The 25,631-nt window shown below is 48.5% G+C and overlaps 1 protein-coding gene across 1 annotated transcript in view; it reads left to right on the plus strand.

The window, feature by feature from the left end:
* Positions 1 to 25,631, plus strand: part of LOC107219451 (zinc finger homeobox protein 4) — a 169,219-nt gene that overhangs the window by 90,529 nt on the left and 53,059 nt on the right. The window contains exons 4-7 of the mRNA XM_046735892.1: positions 2,526 to 6,029; positions 7,947 to 10,852; positions 10,962 to 13,718; positions 13,789 to 14,257. Coding sequence (XP_046591848.1) covers positions 2,801 to 6,029; positions 7,947 to 10,852; positions 10,962 to 13,718; positions 13,789 to 14,257 — 9,361 coding nt within the window. The 5' untranslated portion in view covers positions 2,526 to 2,800. The remainder of the gene's footprint in view (positions 1 to 2,525; positions 6,030 to 7,946; positions 10,853 to 10,961; positions 13,719 to 13,788; positions 14,258 to 25,631) is intronic.

Consider the following 25,631-nt stretch of genomic DNA (forward strand, 5'->3'; position numbering starts at 1 on the left):
AGTTTGACCCGCGGTGGCGGGAAGTCTGCCGCAGACCGTGCGTTAGCGCGTGTGCGCAAGTTGCCCCGGGGGGCGTGCATTGTAGGTATTATAGTAGGTTGGTAGAGTCGAAGGCTCAAAGCCGGCGTGGTTGTAACGAAGGGAACGGGCGGCGGTCAAGGTGTGGATAGCCGTGGATAGCCGTGTATATTAAGTAGAAAGCCGTCGAGAGGTGTAACGGCAACAATGATAATAACAACGGCAGCAATAAGAATAATAGCCGTGCCACGTTGCGCACGAAGAGTTACGAGGCGGCAAACAAGCGCCCCGTACCGCTGGACCAACTGCGGAGCGCCGGTCTTTCACATAGCCTGACACGAGTGCAGAGATCATCGCGGCCCTTATTTCCCGCATTTCGGGATTGCGTGCGCCGAAATTTTTAACGACGAGTTCGAGTAATGGAATGGAATTTGGCCGCGTGCGAGGTGGAACATCGAAGGCGAAGAAGATCGGCTTCCGGTCAGGCTGTATGCCGCGGACAATGGGACCACGCGGAAAGAGGAGGGCCTTATTATACCCTTCGTTTCGTTACTTTTCGTTTTTCTCAACCCATTCGAGAGTGGATGTAATCACTCGTTGCGCCAATGCGCGCCGGAACATCTCCCTTTATTTCCGAACTTGCGCGTAACGTCAAACACCTGCGTATTTTACAGGCCCGCGTCGCACTTTCGATACTTTTCGTTACAACGCTGCGTTGCATTGTCGTCGTCGGATCGGTACTTCCTTTTGGGCGCAAGTGAAAGCTCGAATTGTGCTCTGTGTACGCAGTACGTGTACGATATATTCCTTCCGAGTTGTTGGAAATCCCTTTTTTGCAAAGAATTTCACCTTCGCCAAGTCGGCGTGGTTACCTCCGGCTGATCACGGTTGCGTCAGAAACGCAAACATCAAATTGGAACGCCGCGGTCTAGCAATTAAGATCTTATCTCTTAATTGCCGTCCCTCACACCTCCGCAGCCTTTCCAAGTTGCGGGTGTAAGTCTAGGCGTAATGAAATATCAAGATCCATTCAAACGCTCTTACGGACATACATCGCACGCGAATCGAGAAAGAAAACGTTTTCAACACTCGTCAGTGCGGATCACAGAGATCCAGGTATAATAAATTGTTGCCAGAAATGCGAAAGCCGAGACTTTTCGATGCAGCTTCGTCGTCTCGTCGGCCAGGTGGGCCTTCGCTCCGAGGCCCGTAGGGCCCCGGGTGGTCGGGTCCAGGGATACTCGGCAGATGTCCCGCTCGTAGCGTCGTTCGACGCCCAGACAAACATCGAAAATACGCCTGCAGCCCCGCGTATTATTATAACACGGTGTTCCAACGAAACCCGGGTATCGCAATATACCGAAATTTTTCAAGATTTTCTTTGTGTCCGCGATTCGGCCAAGTCCGTCCGCAGTTTTCGTCTTGATCGTTTTCGTCGTTGTTGCGACGCCTACGGTTGTTACGAGGAATTAGCATGCGAAACGTCAGTTTTGCGGAGAATAAGGAGCCGAGGAGCTCGGATCTGTTCGCTCGCTTCGTTGAAACGGGGCATTATAAAGTGGGTATAATCTGGCGTAGATGGAGGTAGGATAGCTCGGGGTCCGGATTACGGGGACCGGCCGCGTAGGGATAGGCAGAGATAGCGGAGCGCACAAGCTATAAACCGCGAAGAATCTCTCTCGAGGCAGTTCTAGGGTCTCCTCGGTTGGCGGGCGGTAATGCACTCGGTTGCACGACGGTGCAGGAGGGATACCTACCTCGGAACGGGGTGGAGCGGGAAACGGGGCCCGGGCCCCGGGCCGTCACGGCGTCGTCCTCCCCCATGTATTTATCCCCGCACGCCCGTTAGATTCCTCGCGTTCCTCGGGCCCCGGGATCGCGGTTAATGCACGTCCCGGGAAACGTACCGGGCAGCGTGCATAATTGAGAGAAGGCGGGCAATTATGAAATCATCGCGGATCGACGCGGACTGGAATCCCCCCGGGACCCGGCGTCAAATTGAAAATCGAATCGGGATACATACGCGGTTTCCGATCGGACGGAGAACAGGACGCGCATTGTGGAGTTGCCACAACCGCGCGTTTCGTGTACACGTGGATTCGTAATGGTTTAGTATCGCCTCTATTTTGCTTTCGCGCCGACACGAGGAGGATACAGCCAATCGATAGATAAGTCTGGTTGATGGGCCGCAAACAGAGCCGGGTGCTCGCCTGGCTCGGGTTGTAACGGCTTTTCGTAACCCGGGTGCCCGGGACAGTGGAAACCTTGTTCCTCTTCGATCGCGACGACGACGACGTCGGGTCACCGCGTGAGTGTACGCAGCTTGCGGTCTCTTGGCGTTATCTCTATTTGCCCCAGATTACAAACCCTTTTGATCCTTGTTCCCGCGTCCCGATGACGAATTTTCGTATCGTTACTCGTTCCGTATTAACGGCGTGTAGCGGAGACAGGTGGCCGGCAGGAGGATCTAGAATCAGTAAGGAATCGGTGTTTTTCGACTGTTTCAGGTGAGACCTGGGGTTGTGTCGGGGTAGCAGCAGTCGCAGCAACAGAAGCAGCGTCGTCGAGCGAAGGCGGGGGCAGGACGAGAATTAGAGGCGACGAGGAGGCGAGGAGGACCGCCGGGGAAGAGGACGGGCGTCGGACGAGTGGAAGCGCAGGCGGCGGTCGCAGCGGCGCTAACGAATCGAGAGTAGTGATACCCTGCGAAGGATCTACGCCGAGGAGGGCGCAGGCGCAGAGGCCGCGGGTGATGTGAGGCTGGCGCGCGCCGCTCGGGGTGATGCCCTCCAGTGAGCCCCATCCTCCCCAGTACCACCTTCAACACCACAACATTCCTCCCTCCCAGCTCCAGCAACAGCAGCCGCAGCCGCACTCCTCCTCGCCCGGCGTTATCGGCCAGCATCAGCAGCTCTACCAGCAGCTGGTTGCAGCCCAGCATCAGCACCACTTGCAGGGGGTGACCGGCGCCGGTGGCGCCTTTCAAAATTCCTCCTACGCGCAGGAGAAGCCGGAGATGAGCCCTGAGGAGGAGGGCGGCCGTGGGGGCGGGTCCCCTCCGGCGGCGGGGGCCGCTCTCCACCAGCCCCACCACCCCAGGACGGCGAGTCCGCCGTCGGGGACGGAGCCCTGCAACCGCGACGCGATACCAACGCCGACGCCGATCGTCGTTGACACGAGCGCCACGAGCGCGATGACGACGACCGCGATCACCGGCCAGCAGCAGCAGCAGCAACAACAACAACAGCAATCGCAGTCGCAGCAGGGCCCCAGTCCCAGTCCAAGTCCGACGGGGGGTGACGTAGAAAAGTTTGACGGTAAAATCGTCTACAACCCCGACGGATCGGCCTACATTATCGAGGGTGAGAGCGAGCTCAGCGAGGATGACTCGCATTCTCTACCCGACGGTTGCATAGTCGACGGACGCGGTGTGTCGGTGCCGCATTCCCTGGTATTTCCGCAGATAGCCAGCGCCTACTACGTGTCCCGACTTTACGCGCACCAGGCCTACCAGCAGCAGCAACATCAGCAGCAGCAGCAACAGCAGCGATCATCGTCGCTGCAACAGCAGCAGAACCCCGATCTCCCGGTCATGCACAGCTACAGGGTAATCAGCTACCGGAGCGCCGAGGGCGGCAAGCAACCTCCGCCCCCAATCGCGGCGCCCCCTTCTCCCGCCGCTTCGGTCCCCGTCAAGCCGATCCTCATGTGTTTCATCTGCAAGCTCAGCTTCGGATACGCGAAGAGCTTCGTCGCGCACGCTCAGGGCGAGCATCAGCTAACTCTGATGGAGGACGAGCGGCAGGTGCTTTCGCACTCGACGGCGTCGGCCATCATCCAAGGGGTCGGTCGCGGCAAGCAGCCGCTCGTCAGCTTCCTCGAGCCCGTAACGAACTCCACGTGCTCGTCTCAGTCGTCGCCCAATCAGTCTCAGGGCCAGCAGCAGCCGCGCGTCGACTCGGCGAACGAGCACGAACCACCGACGACGACCAGCACGCCAGCCACCACGCCCGGGGTGCCCAGCAGCCCCCAGCAACCCCAGCAGCAGAGGCCGTCGCCGAGTACCCCCACGACACCTACCTCCCACACGAGTCACCCCCTCGTCTACAACCATCAGCAAAGTCAGCAGCAGACCTCACAGACCCAGGGCCAGCACCCCCAGTGGAGCGGAGCCCAGGTGAGCGCGGCTGCGTGGGCGAAGAACGCCGATCCGACGAACGCCCTCCATTACGCGTCGCCCCCGCCGAGTACGAAGGGCTCGCCGTCGTCGTACGCGGCCCTGACCCAGCAGCCCCCGAACTTTCTTACCGGAACGACGATCGGCGTATGTCCGGAGCACATGCAGGGACGACCGAGCGGCGTTGAGTGCCCGAAATGTGAGCTTATTTTAGCAAGTAGTCGCCTGGCCGGACCCGGCGGTCCCCTCGCTGGAATTCACAGTCGTAATTCGTGCAAGACACTGAAATGCCCGAAGTGCAATTGGCACTACAAGTACCAGGAGACGCTCGAGATTCACATGAAGGAGAAACACCCGGAGAGCGAGACCTCCTGCATATACTGCATCGCCGGCCAGCCTCATCCACGGTTAGCACGCGGTGAGACCTACACCTGCGGCTACAAGCCGTACAGGTGCGAGGTGTGCAACTATTCGACGACGACGAAGGGAAATCTGAGCATTCACATGCAGAGCGACAAACACCTCAACAATATGCAGGAGCTTCAGCAGGGCGGCGGTGGATCTAGCACCAGCAACCCTTCGTCCTCTCAGGATGCACCGATGCCCACGCGGAGTCCCCATCATCAGCAAAATCACAGTCCTCACCTAACAAGCCAGACCAGTCAGCAGGGAAAGCCTAAGCCGACCTTTCGCTGCGACGTTTGCAATTACGAGACAAACGTAGCAAGGAATCTCCGGATACACATGACGAGCGAAAAGCACACGCACAACATGCTGGTACTGCAGCAAAACGTTAAGCACATGCAAACCCTGTCGGCGCTTCAGTCGCACCATCAGCAACAAGCACAGCAGCACCACCATCAGCAGCAACAACAGCAACACCAGCAGCAGCTCGAGCAGCTTCTGCATCTCGGGGGACTCGACAAACCCCAACATGCCGAGGCGGCTCTGGCTGACATGGCCTACAACCAGGCTCTTCTCATACAGATGATGACCGGGGGCCAACTTCCGCCCCAGCTTCCGCCCGACCTCATGGGTGGTATGACCGGGATGGGAGCGATGGGCAACTTGGCCAGTGACGTCGGCCTCTCACCAGACAGCATGGAGCCGCCGCCGGAGCCCGCAGACCCCGACCCGGCCCACCTCTACCACTGTTGCGTCTGTAACAGCTTCGCAACCGACTCGCTCGAGGCCCTGGGTCATCACCTTGCCGCTGACAGAACGCGGACCAGAGAGGGCGAGATCCTGGCATTGGTAGCCGGGCATTTCGTCTGCAAACTATGTTCCTACAAGACAAATCTCAAAGCGAACTTCCAGCTGCACTGCAAGACCGACAAGCATCTTCAGCGGCTGCAGCACGTGAACCACGTGAAAGAAGGCGGACCCAGAAACGAGTGGAAACTGAAGTACGGAATGGCTTCGCCGACCGGTGCTGCTCAGCTCCGGTGTCACGCCTGCGATTATTACACGAACAGTGCCCACAAACTCGCCCTTCACGCCGCGTCTCCGAGGCACGAGGCAGCGGTTCTTCTTCTTCGACACCTCATTGACGCCAGCGCCAACACCCCGTCACCCGGTAAGCTGTATCACTGCGCTCTCTGCGGGTTCAGCGCCAGGCATCGACTGCCGCTCCTTCAGCACGTCAGGTCGCTCAGGCATCTTCAGATGGAACAGCTCCACCAGCTTCACAGGAGGAGCGGCGTTCAGGGATCCGAAGCACCGCACACCGACATCGGCGACGTATTCCAGGTCGTACCTGACCCGGATGTACCCCCGGCACAACAGCCCAGTCCCACCGCACCGTCGACACCGACAGCTCCAAACGCTACTAACGGTGAGTCCTTGTAAATGATGAGAAAATACACTTCCGTCAATCATGAGGAGCTTACGAACGAACGGGCAAAAAAAAACTCTCTTGTCCGAAGAATTAAATTCGACTTCGAAAAAAATCCGCCTCTTTCGACGATTACAATCCCTGTATTTATTCATCTAGGGAATAACCAACTTTTGCATATGTGGCATATCATGCGCTAACTTTGCCGTATGCCTATAGTATGTGTATATATATTCGCTGGTGTAGAGTTAATTATTATTTGTATATGGAATTTAAACCTTCGCCATTTAGAAAATATATTTTTTTTTCTTCTCTATCTATCCATCTATCCGTCAGCTGCCGTATATCTCTCTCTCTCTCTCTCTCTCTCTCTCTCGGTGTTAGCTGGCTGGCCTTGTAAACGACACGCACTTGCGAGAAACTTTCAGCGTGTACCCAGTAATTAGCAACAATCATTAGCGTAATTAGCGGTACCCGTTCGGTTTGGTTAAAATCAGCACATGTCGCTCGTTTTATAGGTAGGTCTACAGCAACGTCGCGACGAGCATTCCCGTTCTCTCTCTGTAACTCCACGCGGCTTCTGAGAGATAAATGTCGAATACTCTGATCGATTATCTCGCAATTATCTCGGAATGATAGTAATTTCGTGACATATGGTGCCCACTCTCACCGGGGTTCTACAATCTACGCCTGTCGAGTCTCTCTTCACTTCGTGAGCGCACACGCCACCTGTACGAGCCCATGGCTAAGGGGGTTGCATGTGTGCGACAGAGGCAGGGGGGGAGCTGCGTGCCGAAAATGTGCGTGTACATATGCACACTGCATGCATGTGTACGCACGCCACCGAAACCGAACGATACGCACGCGCTCGCGACTCTGAGCAACTGACGCTGCCCGATGGGATGCGGTTTCGGACAATGCGTAAACGCCGCGCCGCGAGTCGAAATTTTTTCACGGAAATGGTCATTAGTTATTTTTTGTATCATTGATCTATAATTTAACTTTTATTATTGGCACTTTGGACCCGCGGTTTACCGTGCATCCATCTGCGCGCCACGCCGGCCGGCCGACTGGCTGCCTCCGGCTCAATTTTCAATTCTCTTTAATTCCATACTTTCACCCCGAACTTTGTAATACCTGTGACCAGTTAACGTCCTGTGGAATAACTTATCGGTCGTGTTACTCCATAGAAATTTATTAATCGTATATAGCCCGTGGCCCATCCGCTCGTCTCGGGTGCTTGGCGCAGCACCCGGCGCGGCGCGGCGGCGTACGTATCATGCACAAGTTTTAAACGCACGCCTACAACACATGCGTCCAACGCGTTGTTTGTAGGCCTTTATGATCCATGGTATCGTATATTCCGCACGTACGCACACGAAAACACACACACGCGCAGGGATCGCCGATCACGGGAATCGGTTATTCCTAAAAACAAAATAAGAAAACAATTGATAGAGAATGTAATATAGAAGAAGAACCGAAAAGTAATTACAATTTTCATCAATTAAGGCGATCAAAATTCAGGCGTAATAACGATCGTAAAAAAGAAACCGGATTTCCCCACTGGGAAGAGAGGCACATACCTGCACACACAGACAGCCGCACGTTAGTTTTACGTCACCGATTTGGTATATTATAACCGCGGTCCAGCACCTATTGATTTTCTTTTTAATTAAAACGGGAGCATAATTAAACGAAACGCTTCTTTAGAAATCCATGCTAACGGGGCCGGTATCAATAACCGTGACCTGGACCGTCTCCAGCGAAATAACCGAGCTACCAACACCCGTAGGCGATCGAGAATATCCGTGCTCATTCACTCACGGAAACACAAACACATACAGACAGAATCACTCGCATCCGTCCCAGATATAACGTAGCATCACGAGCAAAATGTGTATCTTATTGTTGCAGAGCGGCGAGAGGAGGGCAGTGACTGCGGGAGCGAAGTGAAGCAGGAACCGGACGTAGACCAGGACGCCGATCAGGAGGCGGACACCGAGCAGGAGGAAATCTGCTGCCCTTACTGCACGTACCAACCGACCTCAAGGGACGAACTGAGGCAGCACCTCCAAGTGGCCCACGTTCAAGACTCCGAAGAGAAGCCGGACGGCGTGAAGGAAGAGTCTGTTCCAGATCTGCTTTGTCCCCTTTGCCAAGATGGCTTCAAAGAGCGATCAGCGCTCGAGAGACACGTGATGCAGATACACTCGGTGAACGCCGACGGCCTTCAGAGGCTTCTGCTCTTAGTGGACCAGAGTCACTGGTTGAACAACAATCCAAGAAGCACGTCGACTCCCGCGGCGACGCCGACGTCACCGACCACCGTGACCAGACAGCAGCAACCGCACCAGCAGCCGGAAGAGGAAGTTGGCGAACGTGGCGGTGGCGACGAGGTCGAGGAAATCGCGAGGTGCAACGTGTGCGGAAGGATCTGCCGCTCTCTGGAAGAGCTGCAGCAACATCACCGGGAAGCTCACCCCGCCACAACGCCGACTCTAGCTGTGAGCGAGAAACACGTGTACAAGTACAGGTGCGGGCAGTGCAGTCTCGCGTTTAAAACCCTAGAAAAACTCCAACAGCATTCGCAGTACCACGCGATACGAGACGCGACCAAGTGCGCCTTGTGCGGGCGTTCGTTTCGATCGGTTCAGGCGCTTCAGCGTCACCTCGAAGCCGCTCATGCTGACCTTCACGAGGACGAGCTTGCCCAGTACAAACAGAGCCTGCTTCACGCTCACCCTCTGCTTCAGGCACTGACTGAGGAGGCGCTTAAGAGACAAGCCATTATGGGCGAGCAAACCGGCGACGAAGACTGCGTTAGAGGTGACGAGGAGGAGAGCGATGCTAGCGACTCATCGCCGCTTCACAAGGAGCAGAGACTTCTGGAGGATTATTTGAACAGCCAGCCCGTTGCTGAAGACTCGTATCACGATCCCGGACGTAAGTTCAAGTGCCATCGGTGCAAAGTAGCATTCACACGCCAAAGTTATCTCACAGGCCATAACAAGACCCTGCTTCACAGAAAAGGAGAAAAAATGTCATACCCGATGGAGAAGTACCTTGATCCTAACAGACCCTACAAGTGTGACGTGTGTAAGGAGAGTTTCACGCAAAAAAACATTCTCCTAGTTCATTACAACAGCGTAAGTCATCTTCACAAACTGAAACGCGCCATGCAGGAACAAGGCAATAACAACACCCTGATATCCGTCGTGCCGCCCGCCAGTCCCACCGAGTCCCCGGAATTGCAGCAGGACCAGGATAAGAAACCCTACAAGTGCAACATCTGCAAAGTCGCCTACTCCCAGGGAAGTACCCTCGACATTCACATGAGGAGCGTTCTTCATCAGACCAGAGCCAGCAAGCTTCCCGATCTCGCGGCTAGCGGTCAGCTTGATCTCGGACGACCGTTGATCGAGCAACCGTCTCCCACGAGTCCCAACAGCCCGCCGTGCAACACTGGAAATTTGACGGCGAACGCCAACAGTAATAGCAATAACGGGAACATGCTGTCCTGCCCACGGTGTAGCGCGTTGTTCGTTAGTCAGGAACAACTCGCCACCCATCAGCAGCTCTACTGCATATTCAGTAATCCTCTGGCGCTGTTTCAACAGCTGGCCGCCTCCCAGCAAATCGTTTCATCCGGTAGCGCGAAATCACCACCACCGATAACGACGACCCCTGGCCCGCAGCACGTGCAACAACAGCAGCAACCCCAACAATCTGTGGCACCAATCGCTCAAGACATTTTATCCCAACCGAGACACAAGACTTCACAAATGTACAAACATCTACTAGAAAGCTTCGGCTTCGACCTCGTGATGCAGTTCAACGAAAATCACCAAAGACGCCAACGAAAGGAAGAGGAGGCGGCGGCCGCGCTTCAGGCTCAACAGGAGCAACAGAAACAGGAACAGCAAAAGCAGGCCTTGGCTGCGCAAGCTGCTCAGGAGCGGGAAGAGGAAGGCGAGGAACCGGGTGACGAGGAACCGATACCCGAGTTGACTCGCAGCACATGCCAGCACTGCAATAAAGAGTTCAGTAGCGTCTGGGTCCTGAAGGCTCACTGCGAAGAGGTTCACAGAGACCTTGTACCCCGTGAATTCCTTGAAAAATACGCGCAGCAGTTCAAATGCGAGTACGAGAAGAAGTCCGTTGTCGTCACCGCCGCCACTTCATCCTCGACCACGACGGCGCCCCGGAGCTCGACGCCTGCGTCAAGTCTTCCGCAAGATCTTAGTCCAGACAAAGATCACCGTGGCGACAAGGAGAAGGACGAAATTATTGAGAGTAAAGAGTCCACCAGCAGAACTCCCGAGGCGTCGTCAACAACACCTGCGTCGACACCGGCCCTCAGTAACACGCCAGTTTCCAGTACCGACTCGACGACCCCGACTGCTCCCGCCGCTAATCAAATCCACGCACAGCAGCAGCAACAGCAACAGCAACAGCAACATCAGCAACAACAACAGCAACAGCAGCAGCAGCAGCAGCAACAACAACAACAGCAGCAACATGCTCAAATGACGCTTGCTCAACAAATGTCGGAAATGCAAGCGGCCCTCAATGCTATGGCCGCGTCCCAACTTCAGCAACAACTTCAACAGTATCCCGGACTCATGATGGGCATGATGGGTCTTCCTTTGGGCTTGAACGTTCCGGCTCTCGCGGCCATGAATCTTCAGCCCCCGTTAGTTCCTATTATGCTTCCTCCGCCACCGTACGAGGGGGCTTCCAGCGGTTATCCGCCGATCAATGCTCAGGCAGATATTTTAGCAAAGCAACACTTGGCATTGCAACAACAGCAGGCTGCTGCGGTGAGTTTACCACTCAGAGTCAGTTTGAAATGATTTTTCTTTTTCAACCCCTCAATTGCCGACTTGACTTGAAACATTTCCGTGTTTTTTTTTTTATTCTTTGTTACAGGCAAACGCCGCCGCGTCACAGAAGCGGGCAAGGACCCGAATAACGGACGAACAGTTGAAAATTCTTCGAGCTCACTTCGACATAAACAACTCGCCAGGGGAGGAGCAGATCCTTGACATGGCAGCGCAGAGCGGTTTGCCACCGAAAGTTATAAAGCACTGGTTCAGAAACACTCTGTTCAAAGAACGACAGCGAAACAAGGACAGTCCGTACAACTTCAACAACCCACCAAGTACGACACTGAATCTTGAGGAATACGAGAAAACCGGCGAGGCTAAGGTCACGCCGTTGAACTCGAGCGTCTCCGGCAGCAGTTCAGCCGACGATAAGAGTCCGAACAAGCAGGCTTCGCCGTCACCTGCGCCCTCCTCTGGCATTACGACATCCCAGCTACCCGAGGTCAAGCAGGAAATACCTGAACCATCGCCTCACTGCCAACAACAACAGCCAACATTGACTCCATCCCACGTCCAGCATCCGGACGAACCGCAGCATCATTCGCCCGGCAGCTCAGGGGGCCAACACTCTCGACCGCATTCGCCTGCCCTCAGCATGAGCTCGGTGTTCTCCGGCCTTCACCACGATCTCTCGAGCCTAGCGCCGACGACCACGACTAACATCCCCAGCACACCGATGCTCCCGCCGAAACTGGCTCCCCAGAATTTTGCCAGCCCAACACCAGGCGCCGGTGGAGTTGTTCCGGCGGCGATGGCTGCGATGGCGTTAACGCCGCAGAGGTCATTGAGTCCGGGAAGAGGTCCGGCGGATTACTCGTTCGGCGGTAACAGCAACGGCAGCAATTCGTCGGGCGGTAGTTCAGGGAAGAGGGCGAATCGCACGAGATTCACGGACTACCAGATAAAGGTGCTTCAAGAGTTCTTCGAGAACAACGCCTACCCCAAAGACGATGATCTCGAGTACCTCAGCAAGCTCCTTAGTCTCAGTCCGCGTGTGATTGTCGTGTGGTTTCAGAACGCTAGGCAGAAGGCACGCAAGGTTTACGAAAACCAACCGGCTGCTGAGCCCGTCACCCCAGGCGGCAGGGACGGCGACGACGGCGCTGGCCGCTTCCAGAGAACGCCTGGGCTTAACTATCAGTGCAACAAGTGCTTGCTCGTGTTTCAACGGTACTACGAGCTCATCCGACACCAGAAGACCCATTGCTTCAAAGAGGAGGACGCCAAACGCAGCGCTCAGGCCCAGGCCGCCGCGGCCCAGGTCGCGGCCGTTCTCAGCTCGGAGGACAGCAACAGCAGCTCAACCACCACTACCAACGCGACCCCCGCGAATCCACCCAACGCTCCAGCCCTCGCGGAACAACTTCAACAGCCTCTCGCAGCTACCACCACGCCACCCCATCATCAGGCCCAACAGATTCCGCAGCCAATTCCGCAGCAGACTCAGTCCCAGCCGATTCAGCAGCCGCAGCAACAGCAACCGCAGATCGCGCAGAGCGAGTCGAAGGAGGGGAGCTTCCAGTGCGACAAGTGCAACTTGATGTTTGGGAGGTTCGAATTGTGGCGAGAACATCAGCTCGTTCACATAATGAACCCTTCACTCTTTCCGCCTGCCTATCCGCCCGACTCACCCTTCGGAATTTTACAGCAGCAGGCGCTGAACGCAACGAGCGGCGTGACCACGGAAACGCCGCATCCCCTGATAGCCATGATGCAAGACCGGAAGAGAAAATTCGATGACTTTGAGGAGGGTACCGGATCTGAAGGTCGCGCGACTTCCGAGCACTCCGAACAGCCCAAAGATAAACGACTGAGAACTACGATTCTGCCGGAGCAGCTGGACTATCTCTACCAGAAGTACCAGGTAGAGTCCAACCCCTCGAGAAAAATGCTCGAGACGATAGCCCGGGAGGTCGGACTGAAGAAGCGTGTCGTTCAGGTCTGGTTCCAGAATACGCGAGCTCGCGAGAGAAAAGGTCAGTTCCGGGCGCACAGTCAGGTCATCAATAAGCGGTGTCCCTTCTGTCCGGCCCTCTTCAAGGTCAAATCTGCCCTCGAGTCCCACCTGAGCAGCAAGCACGCCGATCAGGTGGCGCGCGGCGAGGTCAACATCGACAACATACCGGACGAGGAACTATCTATGGAATCGGCCCCTTCAAATCCAAGCACGCCGAACATGATGCCGCCGCTTTTTCCACCCTTCAACACCGAGATGGAAGCTTCCCTGAAGAAGTACTACGAGGAGTCGATGAAACGGTACATTAGCGAGCTTCAGGCCCACACCAGTAACGGAAAACAAGAGGCCGGCACCCAGCAGACTACCAGCACCGGTGAGTCGCCCCTCGACCTTAGCAAACCAGTCGACCTTAGTAGGCCTGTCAAACTGAGCCTTGGGGGACTAAGCGGGCTCCTCGACGAGCACCACGGGAGTCATCTAAGAAGCGGCAGCGACTGCGGACCCCTGACCGACCTCTCGGAGCGCAGCATGTGCGACGAGGACAGCATGAGCGAGACCACGGAATTCCTGGACGACGAAAGCGGCCCCGCGAGTCCCGCTTCCAGCACCCAGAGCTCGAGGCACGGGGTGGCTGGGGGCGGCGGTGGCGGAGGTCAAATGGGGGGTGGCAACATCGGGGGCAGTCAGAGCGGTGGCGGTGGCGGTGGAAAACGGTACAGGACCCAGATGTCGGCGACCCAGGTGAAGGTGATGAAGTCCTTGTTTTCCGACTACAAGACGCCGACGATGGCCGAGTGCGAGATGCTCGGGCGCGAGATCGGTCTGCCGAAGCGCGTCGTCCAGGTGAGCAGCATCCCCATTCCCCATCTTGCAGCGGAGGAAAGATCAGCGAGTTAATGAAGCCGAGTTGCAGGTATGGTTCCAGAACGCGAGGGCCAAGGAAAAGAAGGCTCGCTTGGCGGCAGGTCTGCCAGCCGAGGGTTCGGCCGTGCCGCCGCATCGGGGACCCACGGGGCCCGACGAGTGCCGGCTCTGCGGGGTCCGGTACTCGCCCAAGTCCCCCCTCCAGGAGCACGTCTTCTCCAGGCGGCACATCGAGTCGGTGAGGGTCGCCGTCGAAGACGGCACCCTCGTGCCACCGACACCCGGTGCTCCCATCCTCCCGGCCAGCGTCGCTGCCGCGAACGCCAATTCGGCTGTTACCGGCACGACGCCCACCGGCCACCATCAGCAGCAGCAGCAGCAGCAACAACAGCAACAGCAGTCCGACGAGAACATGATGTACGGATCCTTGTTTCTTCATCCAACTGCGATGTTTCCGCCCCAGCAACAGCAGCACGCTAGTGGCGCCGTGCAGGCTACACCGGCCACCACTACCGCCGGTGAGTGTCTGGCCGACCTCTTAGACTCTTAAGTTACGCGGCTCGGCCGTTGGAACGTCGACGAGAACGCGCCGAATCGCTATTTTTCCATGGTGTTTCTCTAAGACTTTTCAATCCTCCGCCTTCCACACTTTGAATATACGCAGAGTTTCATCGTTACGTTCTCATCGATGTCGCGACGGCAAGCTTTTGTATAAATTATACGTATATGTATTATTGCGTCTACTTGTTGCTGTTGTCGTTGTCGTATGTGTGCGTTTATTTTACCCGTGCATATTCATTTATGTATAGTACACACGGCTCGGAAAAATCATTTTATTCTTTGTTTTTCATTTTAAAAAATTTTTTTGCCGATCAAAGAAAGGGGAAGATGTCACGCCGTACGAGTTGGTACCTCCTCCCCCTACCACCTTCGCTTATATCGCTATTAAAACTATATATATACATATGTATATTATGGGCCCGTGTGATAATCTAGGGGGCCCGTTATTTATCATTTATCGTTTAACCCCCCTTATCATTATTTCTATACATATACAGCACCCAATCCCTCTTGCCGTCGAAAAAACAAAAAAAGTAAAAAAAGAACCCCCCGCCGTTCCTATTCGTCTCCTCGAAATCGTCATACTTCGCGATACTTTATACATAATATTGAATCTATAACTTTCTATCTATCTATGATCTTTATGTAATGTAGTAGTATGTAGTAAATAATATATCCAGAGCTAGGCAATACTGAAAGTTCCTATCAGATGACTATTCTAGGCGTTAAGTGAGCACGGATAGAGAAAGAGAGGAAAGGAAAAGAGGCACGATGAAAGAGATGCGGTTTTCAAGACAGAATAAATATGGTAGATTTGTCGAAATTTAGGTACGTAAACAGATAATATACACGAGGATAGAAAAAGTGCAGCTAGAGAAGAAACGTTTAAGTTTTTTTTTCCAACACCCTGGTTAACCTAGAAATTAGTCTGTTACCTACCTAGGTACATAGAACGAGTTACGTAATACCGAGGACGAGCCATTGTCGGTGATTCTTTTTAAACGCGTAGAAAAATAGTAATAATAAGAAACGACGACAATTAAAGGTAAAGTTAAGTAATGACATGAGGAACAATTAGATATATTCGATGAAGACGGAAGAAGCGATAGTAGACACAGAACGATGGTAGATCATGTTATACCTATGTATAGTAAAAACTATGTTAGAATTTATATTCACATACGATCGATTCTATTATTATTATTATTATTATATTTTTCAATTTAGCACATACAGATATATCCTATGTCGTTTTAATACTGACTCAATTATGATAAACGATTAATATTATGATTTAGAATAATATTATTATTACGGATATACATATATATATATAATAGGATGAGAGAATCGTAATGGAAAAAGAAAAGAAAAAGGATGAAGATGAAAATGAAAAAAGGAAAAAAAAAGTATACCGTTTAGTTCATCATAGTATAGCCAGGAACGGAGGACAGACTATATCGGCTTTAATTCCTACTTAGGATATATATATAGGAGAAAACTATCCCTATCCCGTCGCCCTTGCCCTTGAATCGTTATCTATCATTCCCTTAATCGTATAAAAGAATATTTAAAAAAAAGCAAATGCATTAGAACAAAATATCGAGTACCTATTTTTTTATTTTTAGTGTTACGAGTTTTACTGTTTTTTTTTTTCGTGTTATTTCAATTCTCGTCTCGATCTTTGCCCTGAGAACACGCGCGAATAAAAATCCGGTTCATAGAGCTATCCCCTTGTAAGTAATATACAATGCGCATTATTAAAAATGATATAATGTAATAATTACGAATATGCTCTAGAGATGAATATTACACAGGTATATATATGTATGTATATTTTTATAACATGTGTCCGGATTCAAAGCTTTCCTACGAGGCCAGATTAGGGTCCTCTTGTCGACGATAGGTCCCAATTCTGGAAACCTGGAGAGCTCCTGTATAGTTTCCGGCTGCTATAAATGCAGAATGTTGATCGGCGGGGGGAGGAAGAGCATAACCTTGGTAGTTCCCTACTTAACTCCTGTATACAGACACCTAATTATCACAGTAGTAAATGAAATTTTCACCGAATAACTTCATTGATTTTAAAGAGAAATTGTTGGTGGAAGAATCGCGTGGAATAGATTTCTCTCGACAAATCTCTCTCGTAACTTTTCGACGCGGAAAAGGATGACGTACAGGCATGTAGGTCGAAATCGTGCCAGGTCAGTGAAAATTATACGAACTGTTATCACTTTTTTTTTTAATCATACCGCAATGTTTTTACATATAATCTTCTACGATTTTACATTGATTCTTATGGGAAACTGTAAGGCTCAATGTAAAATCACGAAACATTGAAAGTAACCGTAGCTCCGGTATGGAACAGACAATAGCTTTCAAATTTTTTCACAGACGTTTAAAATGAAATTGAGAACAATTTGTATAATCTTCATTAACCCGGCACGATTTCGTCCTACACACCTGAACATCCTACGGGAGATTGGAATTCCCGTATGAATCGTGCTCACTCTCTCTTTTTCTCTCCCTCCCCCTCCACTCGACGAAACTCTGCTTCCGACATTCAGCACCGGTCACCAGCTTGCAATAGCATACTACACACACACACACACACGCACTAAGTGATGACTACGAATTGTCCCCGATCATCCATATTACGACCAGACTATGCATATATATGTACACCTATGCGTATATCTTGGTACGTTTCGCTATCGTTATCAGTACGGTATCCTTTGACGTTTACAATCAGCATCATCATCATCATCATCATCATCATTATCATTATTATTCTTATTATTATCATTATTATTTTTATTATTATGATTATTATGATTAGTATTACTGTATGTAATATTATTGTCATTATGTCGATTTTTATTTTTATTTTTATCATCGATTTTATTAGCGTAACCATTATCATCATCATCATCATCATCATCATCATCATTATTATTGCTATTATTATTATTATTATCATTATTATTATTATTATCATTGTTGTTGTTGTTTGAGGCGTTAGTTATTTATGATTCTTCTCTGAATTTTTACTGTCACGATTTATATGCCATTATTCTTATTATAGTAATTTTCTCTCTCTCTCTCTCTCTCTTTCTCCTTTTTTGTGACTGCCCTCTGTCCTCGCCTTGATGCGAACGTATTACACATGGGAAAAATCAATCAATCATAACAGCGGGAATATATATAAAATGAGAATTAGGTCGCATGCATAAAACAAAACCGTAACATCTGGAATAGTATGTTTTGGAACAAGGATGCAGTCTCGGGTTTTTCGGGCTGCGCGTAAGTTTGAAATGTGAGTCGTAGACGATTCGAAGACGAATGTTGCAAATACGCGAGGCAACGGTTCGATTCCTTGTTGCACACGATTCTTTGTACAATAAGAGTATGTTACGCGTTTTTTCACGACGCAGAATATCGCCGTTAGCGTCGCGTATTGTCAGATTTTTGCCACGTTCCGACGAGGGTATGGCCCCTTTTTTTTGCAAATCCTTGAAAAATTTTACACTCACAACACCCCCTGTCACCCAACCCTAAATGCAAAACAATGCTAGTATGTATGTTCAACCCCATTCTTTTGTGTACATAATTTATCATGATTATTGCTATTATTACTATTATTACTATTATTATTATTATTACTATTATTATTATTATTATTATTATTATTATTATTATTATTATTATTATTATTATTTTATATTATTAATATTATTATATTATTTTCTTCCGTTCTAGTCTAAAATAAAGCTATACTATCACAAGATTACTTTATCGTTTCGTTTTTATTACTTGTTTCTTGGTATTTTCTTTCAGTCGTTCGTTTTTTTTTTGTATACCTACCATTCGCTTATCCAAAAATTTCATTCATCCCATTTCCCACCACACAGGAAATGTCCTTATGCATCCGATGACTATCTGTGAATATTGTCCAATGATTATTCTGTACAGTAGGTATTTTCAATTGGTGATTATGCTTTACGTTACCATTGCATTTTACTTCTTTTTGTTGTGTTTCGAGGAAAGTGCAACAATTAGAATGGCAGATCTCAGCAATCGAAACTCGATATACTTTCCAAACCCAATCACTGGGGGGTAAAGGGGGTAATCAGGAAGAAAAAAAAAGTCTAAAAGTTAAATATTAATGACAATGAAAATATTTCTTAGATCATTTGCAGTGTAGATTACGACTAATGAGCTTCAATGCTTTTATATACCTATAATCACGCATACGTCGATATTACATTGCAATATTCGAGGACGTGTATAACGTATAATAATTGGAAACGAATCAATGGGGAAAACTGTGTTTGAGAAATAGTCTTGCATCAAATCCATCGTCTTAGCTTCTAAAATCAACACAATTCCTGGTGTATAGCAGAATTTAATAATGGAGTAATACACGTTCGCTTAATTCGATTACGTCACAAATGAGTCTTTAAAATAGTCAGATATACTCTTGGAAGTTTGTCGAACACTTGACTACGGAGTGTGAAATATTTGGAGCTGTAAACGTGAAGTAAGAATGTGTAATTAGGAGTATGCGGGCATCAACTCTGGACAACGACGCGTCGTGTCAAAGTTAGCTCGAGAAGACCGCACCCTATCCTGGACACGTTATATTGAAACCGACAGGGAAGCACTGCCGGTGTAGTTTAGCAGCAGGGATTAATCCTTCGGTGGAAATTAATGGAATTAAGGGAATTAGCGCGTGTATTCTAGACCGCAAGGCCGTATGTTCAGGTTTGCCTCTTCTAATACACATGAAAAGTAAGAAGAAATTACAATTATTTTGACGATTTAAATTTTTATGCATACCCGAGAACACCGAAATTCAATTCGATTTCAATTTCAAATTCCCAGTTCATTTTATTTTTGTAACAAAGCCTAGAGCCTTATCAAAATAATTCGTGTTCGTTAATTTATCCAACAGCGAAATAATCCTCTGCTAAACGATCCTTAACATGCCATGAAAAACAAAAAGTTGTTTCACGGAATTGATAAAAACCAATTTAAATTTTGATGATTGTACAACTATATTGTTTCATCGTAAATGGAAGTAACAACGGGACTAACCTCGGTTTATTTTAAATTTAATTTCGTCAATATTTCATTTTTCTTACACCTACTTTTATGCTTTACTCTTTTTTCCTGATTTTTTCATTTCAATCGATGAGAAGGAAAGGAGAAGGCCGGTCATTTTTATCCCAACAAAAGGGATCAGTTTGGGAAGAATTCTTAGGACCTCCGATTGACGCCGAGACGGTCATCGTGAGGTCCATTGTGCGATAGCAGTCATGATCCGATACGCGGAGATCGAACGAGCGATCGACTTGCTCCGGTGTAAAGATAGGTTATAAACGCTGGACTATTTTTCTCTGGCCATGGGTTACACATAGCGCAGTCTAGTATTCGTGTAAACAGCGCATCCCTCCGGACAATCGGTCGTTTATAAAGAGTGATGGGTGAGAGAGAGAGAGAGAGAGAGGGAGGGAGGGAGGGAGGGATATGAAGAAAAAAATTCAAAAAAGTGTAAATAAAAAAAAAAAACAACGAAGGGACTGCAGAGAGTGCCGTAGAAAAAATGAGGAAAGAGGGGGAAAAAATAAGAAGAGAAAAAAAGCTAAGAGAACTGACGACAAAAAAGCTTCAGGGGATAAGAATGGTGGGTGTAAAAAGTAAAGAAAGCCGGAATATTCGCTGGAGAAATTGATTTCCTATAGTTTATACCCTACGCCTAGAAAGAGCGGCGCGTTTGAACCTTCGACAGGCGTGGAACACCCTCAACGGCTGGGGAAGATCGGTGTGATGAGGGCGCAAAAGGGACTCGATAAAACTATTATTTAAAAGTATAGTGAATGCAACACGGGGGTAACAAAGTTCAAAGAAAGGGGGAGAGGCGGGAAATCTTTGGTCCAAAGAATAAATCGGAGAACTGGGCGCGTGCTGAAATCTAAATTTCATTTGAATTTGAATTTGAATTCGGATTCGTGTCATTGGGGGTGAGAAATTATGCATGTATACACGACGGCGCGTGACCATATACGTGATTTTGTATGTACCCATGTACGAATCTACTTCTCGGTCGGTGAACCGAGTTACAGAATCGACGAGAGGACATGCATGCAAAACTATTCAGTGCCGGCCCCTTTTTCCTGCCGGTGCAGGGCTCGAGCCGATGTCTGTACTTCGGCTTCTGCACTCCGCTTCAACGAAATGCATATTATGTACATTCGCATGAAAGAAGAAGCGCACCGCGTATAATAAATCAGCGCTCAGGTATTATACGACTCGAGATGATCCTCCAATGGATGCCTGCAGGTGATTTCTTCTACCTCGGATTTTCGAAAGGGGTTGCAACACGCGTCGCGGATTTATTCCTCTGCATGAAAATATGCGCCACGCGTTTTATGAACCGCATCGTGGTTCCGTCCCTCGTTGAGGTAGTATGGAAATCGGAAAGCAGACGGTTCCGTTTTTATTTTCTTACCTCTTAGCGAAAGAAGAACGGTTTCTCTTTTCTTTTCTACATTACACTTGGACAACTTCTTCGCAAAAAAAAAAACAATTTTTTTTTTCAAGTACGAGTACTTTGGAATATTATGTTCTTCGTCAATTCGAGCGAATCGCGATTGTTTTGAAAAATATTTTGAACCAAATTAATTGCAAAGCTTGTCAAATGTTTCCGTAATTCTTTGATCCAAAGTATACCAGTGCCAGTTGGAAAAGAAAACAAAATGAGTTTGAATAATACATCAGTTTTGAAATTGAGAGAAAAATGGTGAAAAAGTCGTGCGTTGAATCTGTAAAAACGGAATCGAGTGTAATTTCTTTATTCTCGACAATATTCAATGAAATATTCCTCTAGAACCCAAAAACCGAGAAAAAAAAACACTGTAGAAAAATTCGAAAGGGTGTACGAAAGATTATCGAAAATTTTCGCTTCATTGAATCGGGATTTAATCGGTTCGATGGTATCGAAAATTGGCGATGATTCAAATCTGGTAACATTATACATACCAATGCGTAAATCCGCAGACTGGTTATAGTTTTCATGGTGGTGGTAGCCGCGCATCGCAACAGTTTCTCCGGCCATATGTCACCCGATACTTTGACGCTATTAATTATATCGATCTACAATATCCAGGCTGCGGAACGCGACCCGGCGACGGCGGAACAGAGGAATATAAAGGCGAGAGAAAAGCCGCCTCTTCCTCCGTTCTACAATCGGTCCATTGGGGTGAGAGAGGAGAAGGACCCTCCTTCCGTCTCTCTCCCTAAAAAAAAGGCTAAAACAGCGATAAAGGGAAGAGGAGAGAAGAAATAAAATGGAGAGAAAAATATTTTTTACCTATACGCACGCAACCTCGCATCCGTCTCTACATGTGTCGTGTGTGTATTATATATATATATATAATGCGTGGAGGAAAAAAGCCGCGTGCAGCAGGAACGAGGGGCGAACTATAAACCTAACTCGAGTCGAGTATAAATCATTATATACCTACGCGTTGCATTACTGCAGTTCTGCAGCTATTATAGGTGGATATATTTCGTGCGTGAGTCACTGCATGGTCGCAGTTACGCCACCCCGAATTATTGCCGATGTGTACGATTAGGGGGGCAGCTATTTTTTCGGGGTGAAAATAAAAGAATGATGAAAAAACATTTTTTCGCGGAGAATCGCGCCTGCGGTCCAACTCCATGACTTACGTATGGCCTGAAAATACGCCGTTAGAAGAGCTTCTCGGTTACCCTGATTATCAATGTCGGTGAACGCGAATTTTATAATTACGGTAGAAATAAATTTGGGTAACTTTGCTGTCATACGTTTCACCATTGAATTTATTCGTCTATCTTTTCCAATATAGGTGCATAAATTTGAACGCATACCCATCAGTAGGTACAATTGTTGAGAAAATTAAAATTTATACCAAGTCTTTTTTGAACTTCTAATAATTTCCAAAAATAAAGCTCGGGTCAAAAAGAAGTCTAGAACCGTTACCCAAATCTATCCGCAAGACGAAATCTGATTCTAATTTGATTTCTAAAGGGCAGAAACTGAGGCTGCGCGATTAATCGCAGACTGTGACTAATTGTTTTTCAAATTAATTGAATAATCGTTTAAAAAAAACAGAAAAAAGCAGTAGAGAGGACCGATTATTCGATCAATCGAACAAACAATTGAGTGCACAGCTCCAGTAGAAAGACACAAAGAATCGCTTAAAATACGCCTGTATTCGTGAATTCGATGAAATCGTGGCCTGTCTGCGAGGGATCGGGGAATCGAAATTACGTGATTTAATTGATCAAACGGCCACGATTGAAAGAAAGAGCCTGAATCTAGGCTATCGTATCTGGGCGGTGGTCACGTAGAGGCTCAGCGTAGGTGGGAAGGGTTAAATTGGACAAAACGCACCCGGAGAGTAAAGAATAGTAACAATCGCCATTGTCCTCTGCGATCGTTCAGAGAGGGACGATACGGGCCCTGTCCTGTCGTGTAAATACAGACTGACAAACCAGCCGCACGCGACCGCGACGCCCAATCCTCAGTCTCGGGTCCTCTTTGTTTCAATTTTTGTTTTTTCCTCTCTCCGTCATTCGACCCGTATTTTCCGTGCTTTTTCCTCGTTTGTTTGCTTTCTCGCTTGTCGTTGTTGTTGTTGTTGTTTGTTGCCTCGAAGCACACGCGCACAGATCCACGATTGTTACCCGAAACTGGGGAAGAAACAGCTTTTGAACGTGACACGCTCACTTCAGTGCGTACCATCGTTTTTACTTCCTTCGCTTTCTTCAACTTCTGACTTGACATCGTGCCCAATAATTATCTCTCGAGATAGGGAAATTTCACAATGCTGTAAGATGTACCCTTCGATACTGTAACACCATCTGCATGATTTTGTGGAGGCTAAAATGATTTTTCGCGAAAAATTAATTCCGATCCTCCGGGCCGAACAATTATCTAAAGCAAGTACTTCTGGAATCCTCTTATCGTTATGCTTTCAAGAAGGATCGAGATCCCGTTTACGAAATATTTAACACTCTTTGCTGCGCATTGATGGACAAACATGAAAACTCTACGGTGATCGTATTGAATCGCGATTTCACGATTTGTCGAAAATTCAACAGCATCACGATTCGATTGGTAAAAGCTCTTGAGATTAAATTCTCTATTCGCTCTTTAAAAATGTACGAGATTGAAGTTAGTAACGTTATCGTAACGAAACACTGGGAAAAAAATCTCTATTTTCTTATTTTTACAATGACCGAAGGAAAGAAGATTCCAAGATATGAGTACGTTTCGTTCTGTACGGTTCACCGAATTTCAAACAATTCCAAAATCACAAAGTAACGGTTTTTCCTCATCACGAATCGTTACTAACTTCCAACGTGGTAAAAATGAAGTGACGGAAGATTCCGAGACGAATCGTCGGATAGAAATACTCACTTCTCTCCCGACCATTGAGAATATAAAGTACAGATAAGAGCATTGATAATAAAAAGTAGTAAACGGCAGAGCTAGGTCGGGCTTAATTCAAACGAGTTTGAGAATGGCAAGGTTGAAATTTGCGGTCGAAGAAAGATGAAGCGGAGAGCTGAGTGATGGATCGATGGCCGTATTTAGAAGGCATCGAGTATCGAGAAAGTATTCGATGAAACGGCGCGCACAGGACAAGGTGTGAGTGCGCAGCGTGCGGCTCGAGGTTCTAAAATTACAAAACTCGTGAGTGAAGCGAGTGAACGACGAGGTCGCTCCTCTTCTTCTTCGTCTTCCTTCCCCTCGTGTTTGTTGAAGGCGCTACAGGAATCCGGCAAAAAACTGACCAGTCGGCTACCGGCCACTCTAATACCCTGCTATAATGTGCTACATTATTCTCTATACCGTGTCCGAACTAACTCGGTTCCCGGCTGCCACTTGGCTGTCCTCGTCGAGGACTCCGGGTGCATGCCTTCAAGGAATTCCGTATGTGAGGAGAGAAACGAGCCGGGAAAGACGGCGTAAGGAGGCACACGTACCCGGAGACTCGAACCTCCTACCCGCCCCGAAGACGGAGGCTGCGGAGGAGCCGCGTCGACCGCAACCGTCCGTCGCGCCGATCTCCTCGCGGACGCGGCTCGAGAGTTGTTGTCTCAAATTATACTCTGATTATACTTCCCCGCGTACTTGCCGGCTATGATTAAACATTAAACAACGTCATTACTATCCGGTAGGCATTACGCTCATCCTCGCTCCGCCGCTTCGCCACCGACCCGACAACCGCGCTCGCTCGTGTCCTCGTCCTCGTCCTCCTCCTCCGCATCAGCGAGGAATCCTCATCAGCTACCAGATACCCGGAGGATTAGAACTCCGGGAACGGGCAAGAGACGCGAACGCCACCGCGGATTCTAATTAACTCGACTTTGACTCTTTTCTACACTCAAAAATTTCAATCTGCTTAACTCGACGTTAGGCTTTCTAGAAATTCTAGGCTTTCGAGAAATGGTAAGAAATTCACGGTTCCTTCGCAAAGTGTCAGATGTATTATCCAAAATCGGCAGATTCAAAAGTTTGAATGTTTTGTTCATCAAAATTGATTTTCAGAAAACGACTGTTCCATAAAAAATTCGCTGTTCGTACGGAGGTTTTGACAAAATAGTTCGTTCAACAGCGTCGTTCATGTTCAATCCGCATTTTGCCAACAAAAATTTTACGTGTTTGAAATGTTTGGTTGGTTAGACAAAATATTTTTATGACTCGACCGGGATACTTTTTCGCTTCCTTCTCATTCTAAAATAAATCGTTGTTTGATATTCTCGATCAAATACTTTGGGGCAACCGTTAGAGTGTCTGACTTGTGATGCAAACAATCTGGATTCAAATTTCAGTGAAACCTGTACAGAAGCGACAAAAAAAAAAATAATAATATCAAACAGTTTTAGCTGCGCTGGAATAATCGATTTTTTGGATTTTTTAAAACTCTTTTCCACGCAAAAATCTAAATTTTTATTCGAAGCATATCAATGATAAGATTCGAAACGTTTCTTCTAATCTAGAGATCATTTTTAGTCAATTGTGTGGCAGTATAGAAAATCTGTCTGATTCAAACAAATTTTATTTAATTTGATTACATTTTTCTCTCTGTGTATAGTCAGAATAACTATTTATTCACATACTAATTTTTCATTCAACGCTGCACGATGAGTCAAGAATTATATTTTAAGGTTTTTACCAAAGTTTTATTTCGAATAAATAAATTTGCACAACCCGAATTGATGAGAGAAAAAAATATCGGCTTTCGCATCGGAATGTGTTAAATTTTATACACCAAGTTT

The sequence above is a fragment of the Neodiprion lecontei genome, chromosome 3, assembly GCF_021901455.1.
Source record: "Neodiprion lecontei isolate iyNeoLeco1 chromosome 3, iyNeoLeco1.1, whole genome shotgun sequence".
In the NCBI taxonomy this organism is placed as follows: domain Eukaryota; kingdom Metazoa; phylum Arthropoda; class Insecta; order Hymenoptera; family Diprionidae; genus Neodiprion; species Neodiprion lecontei.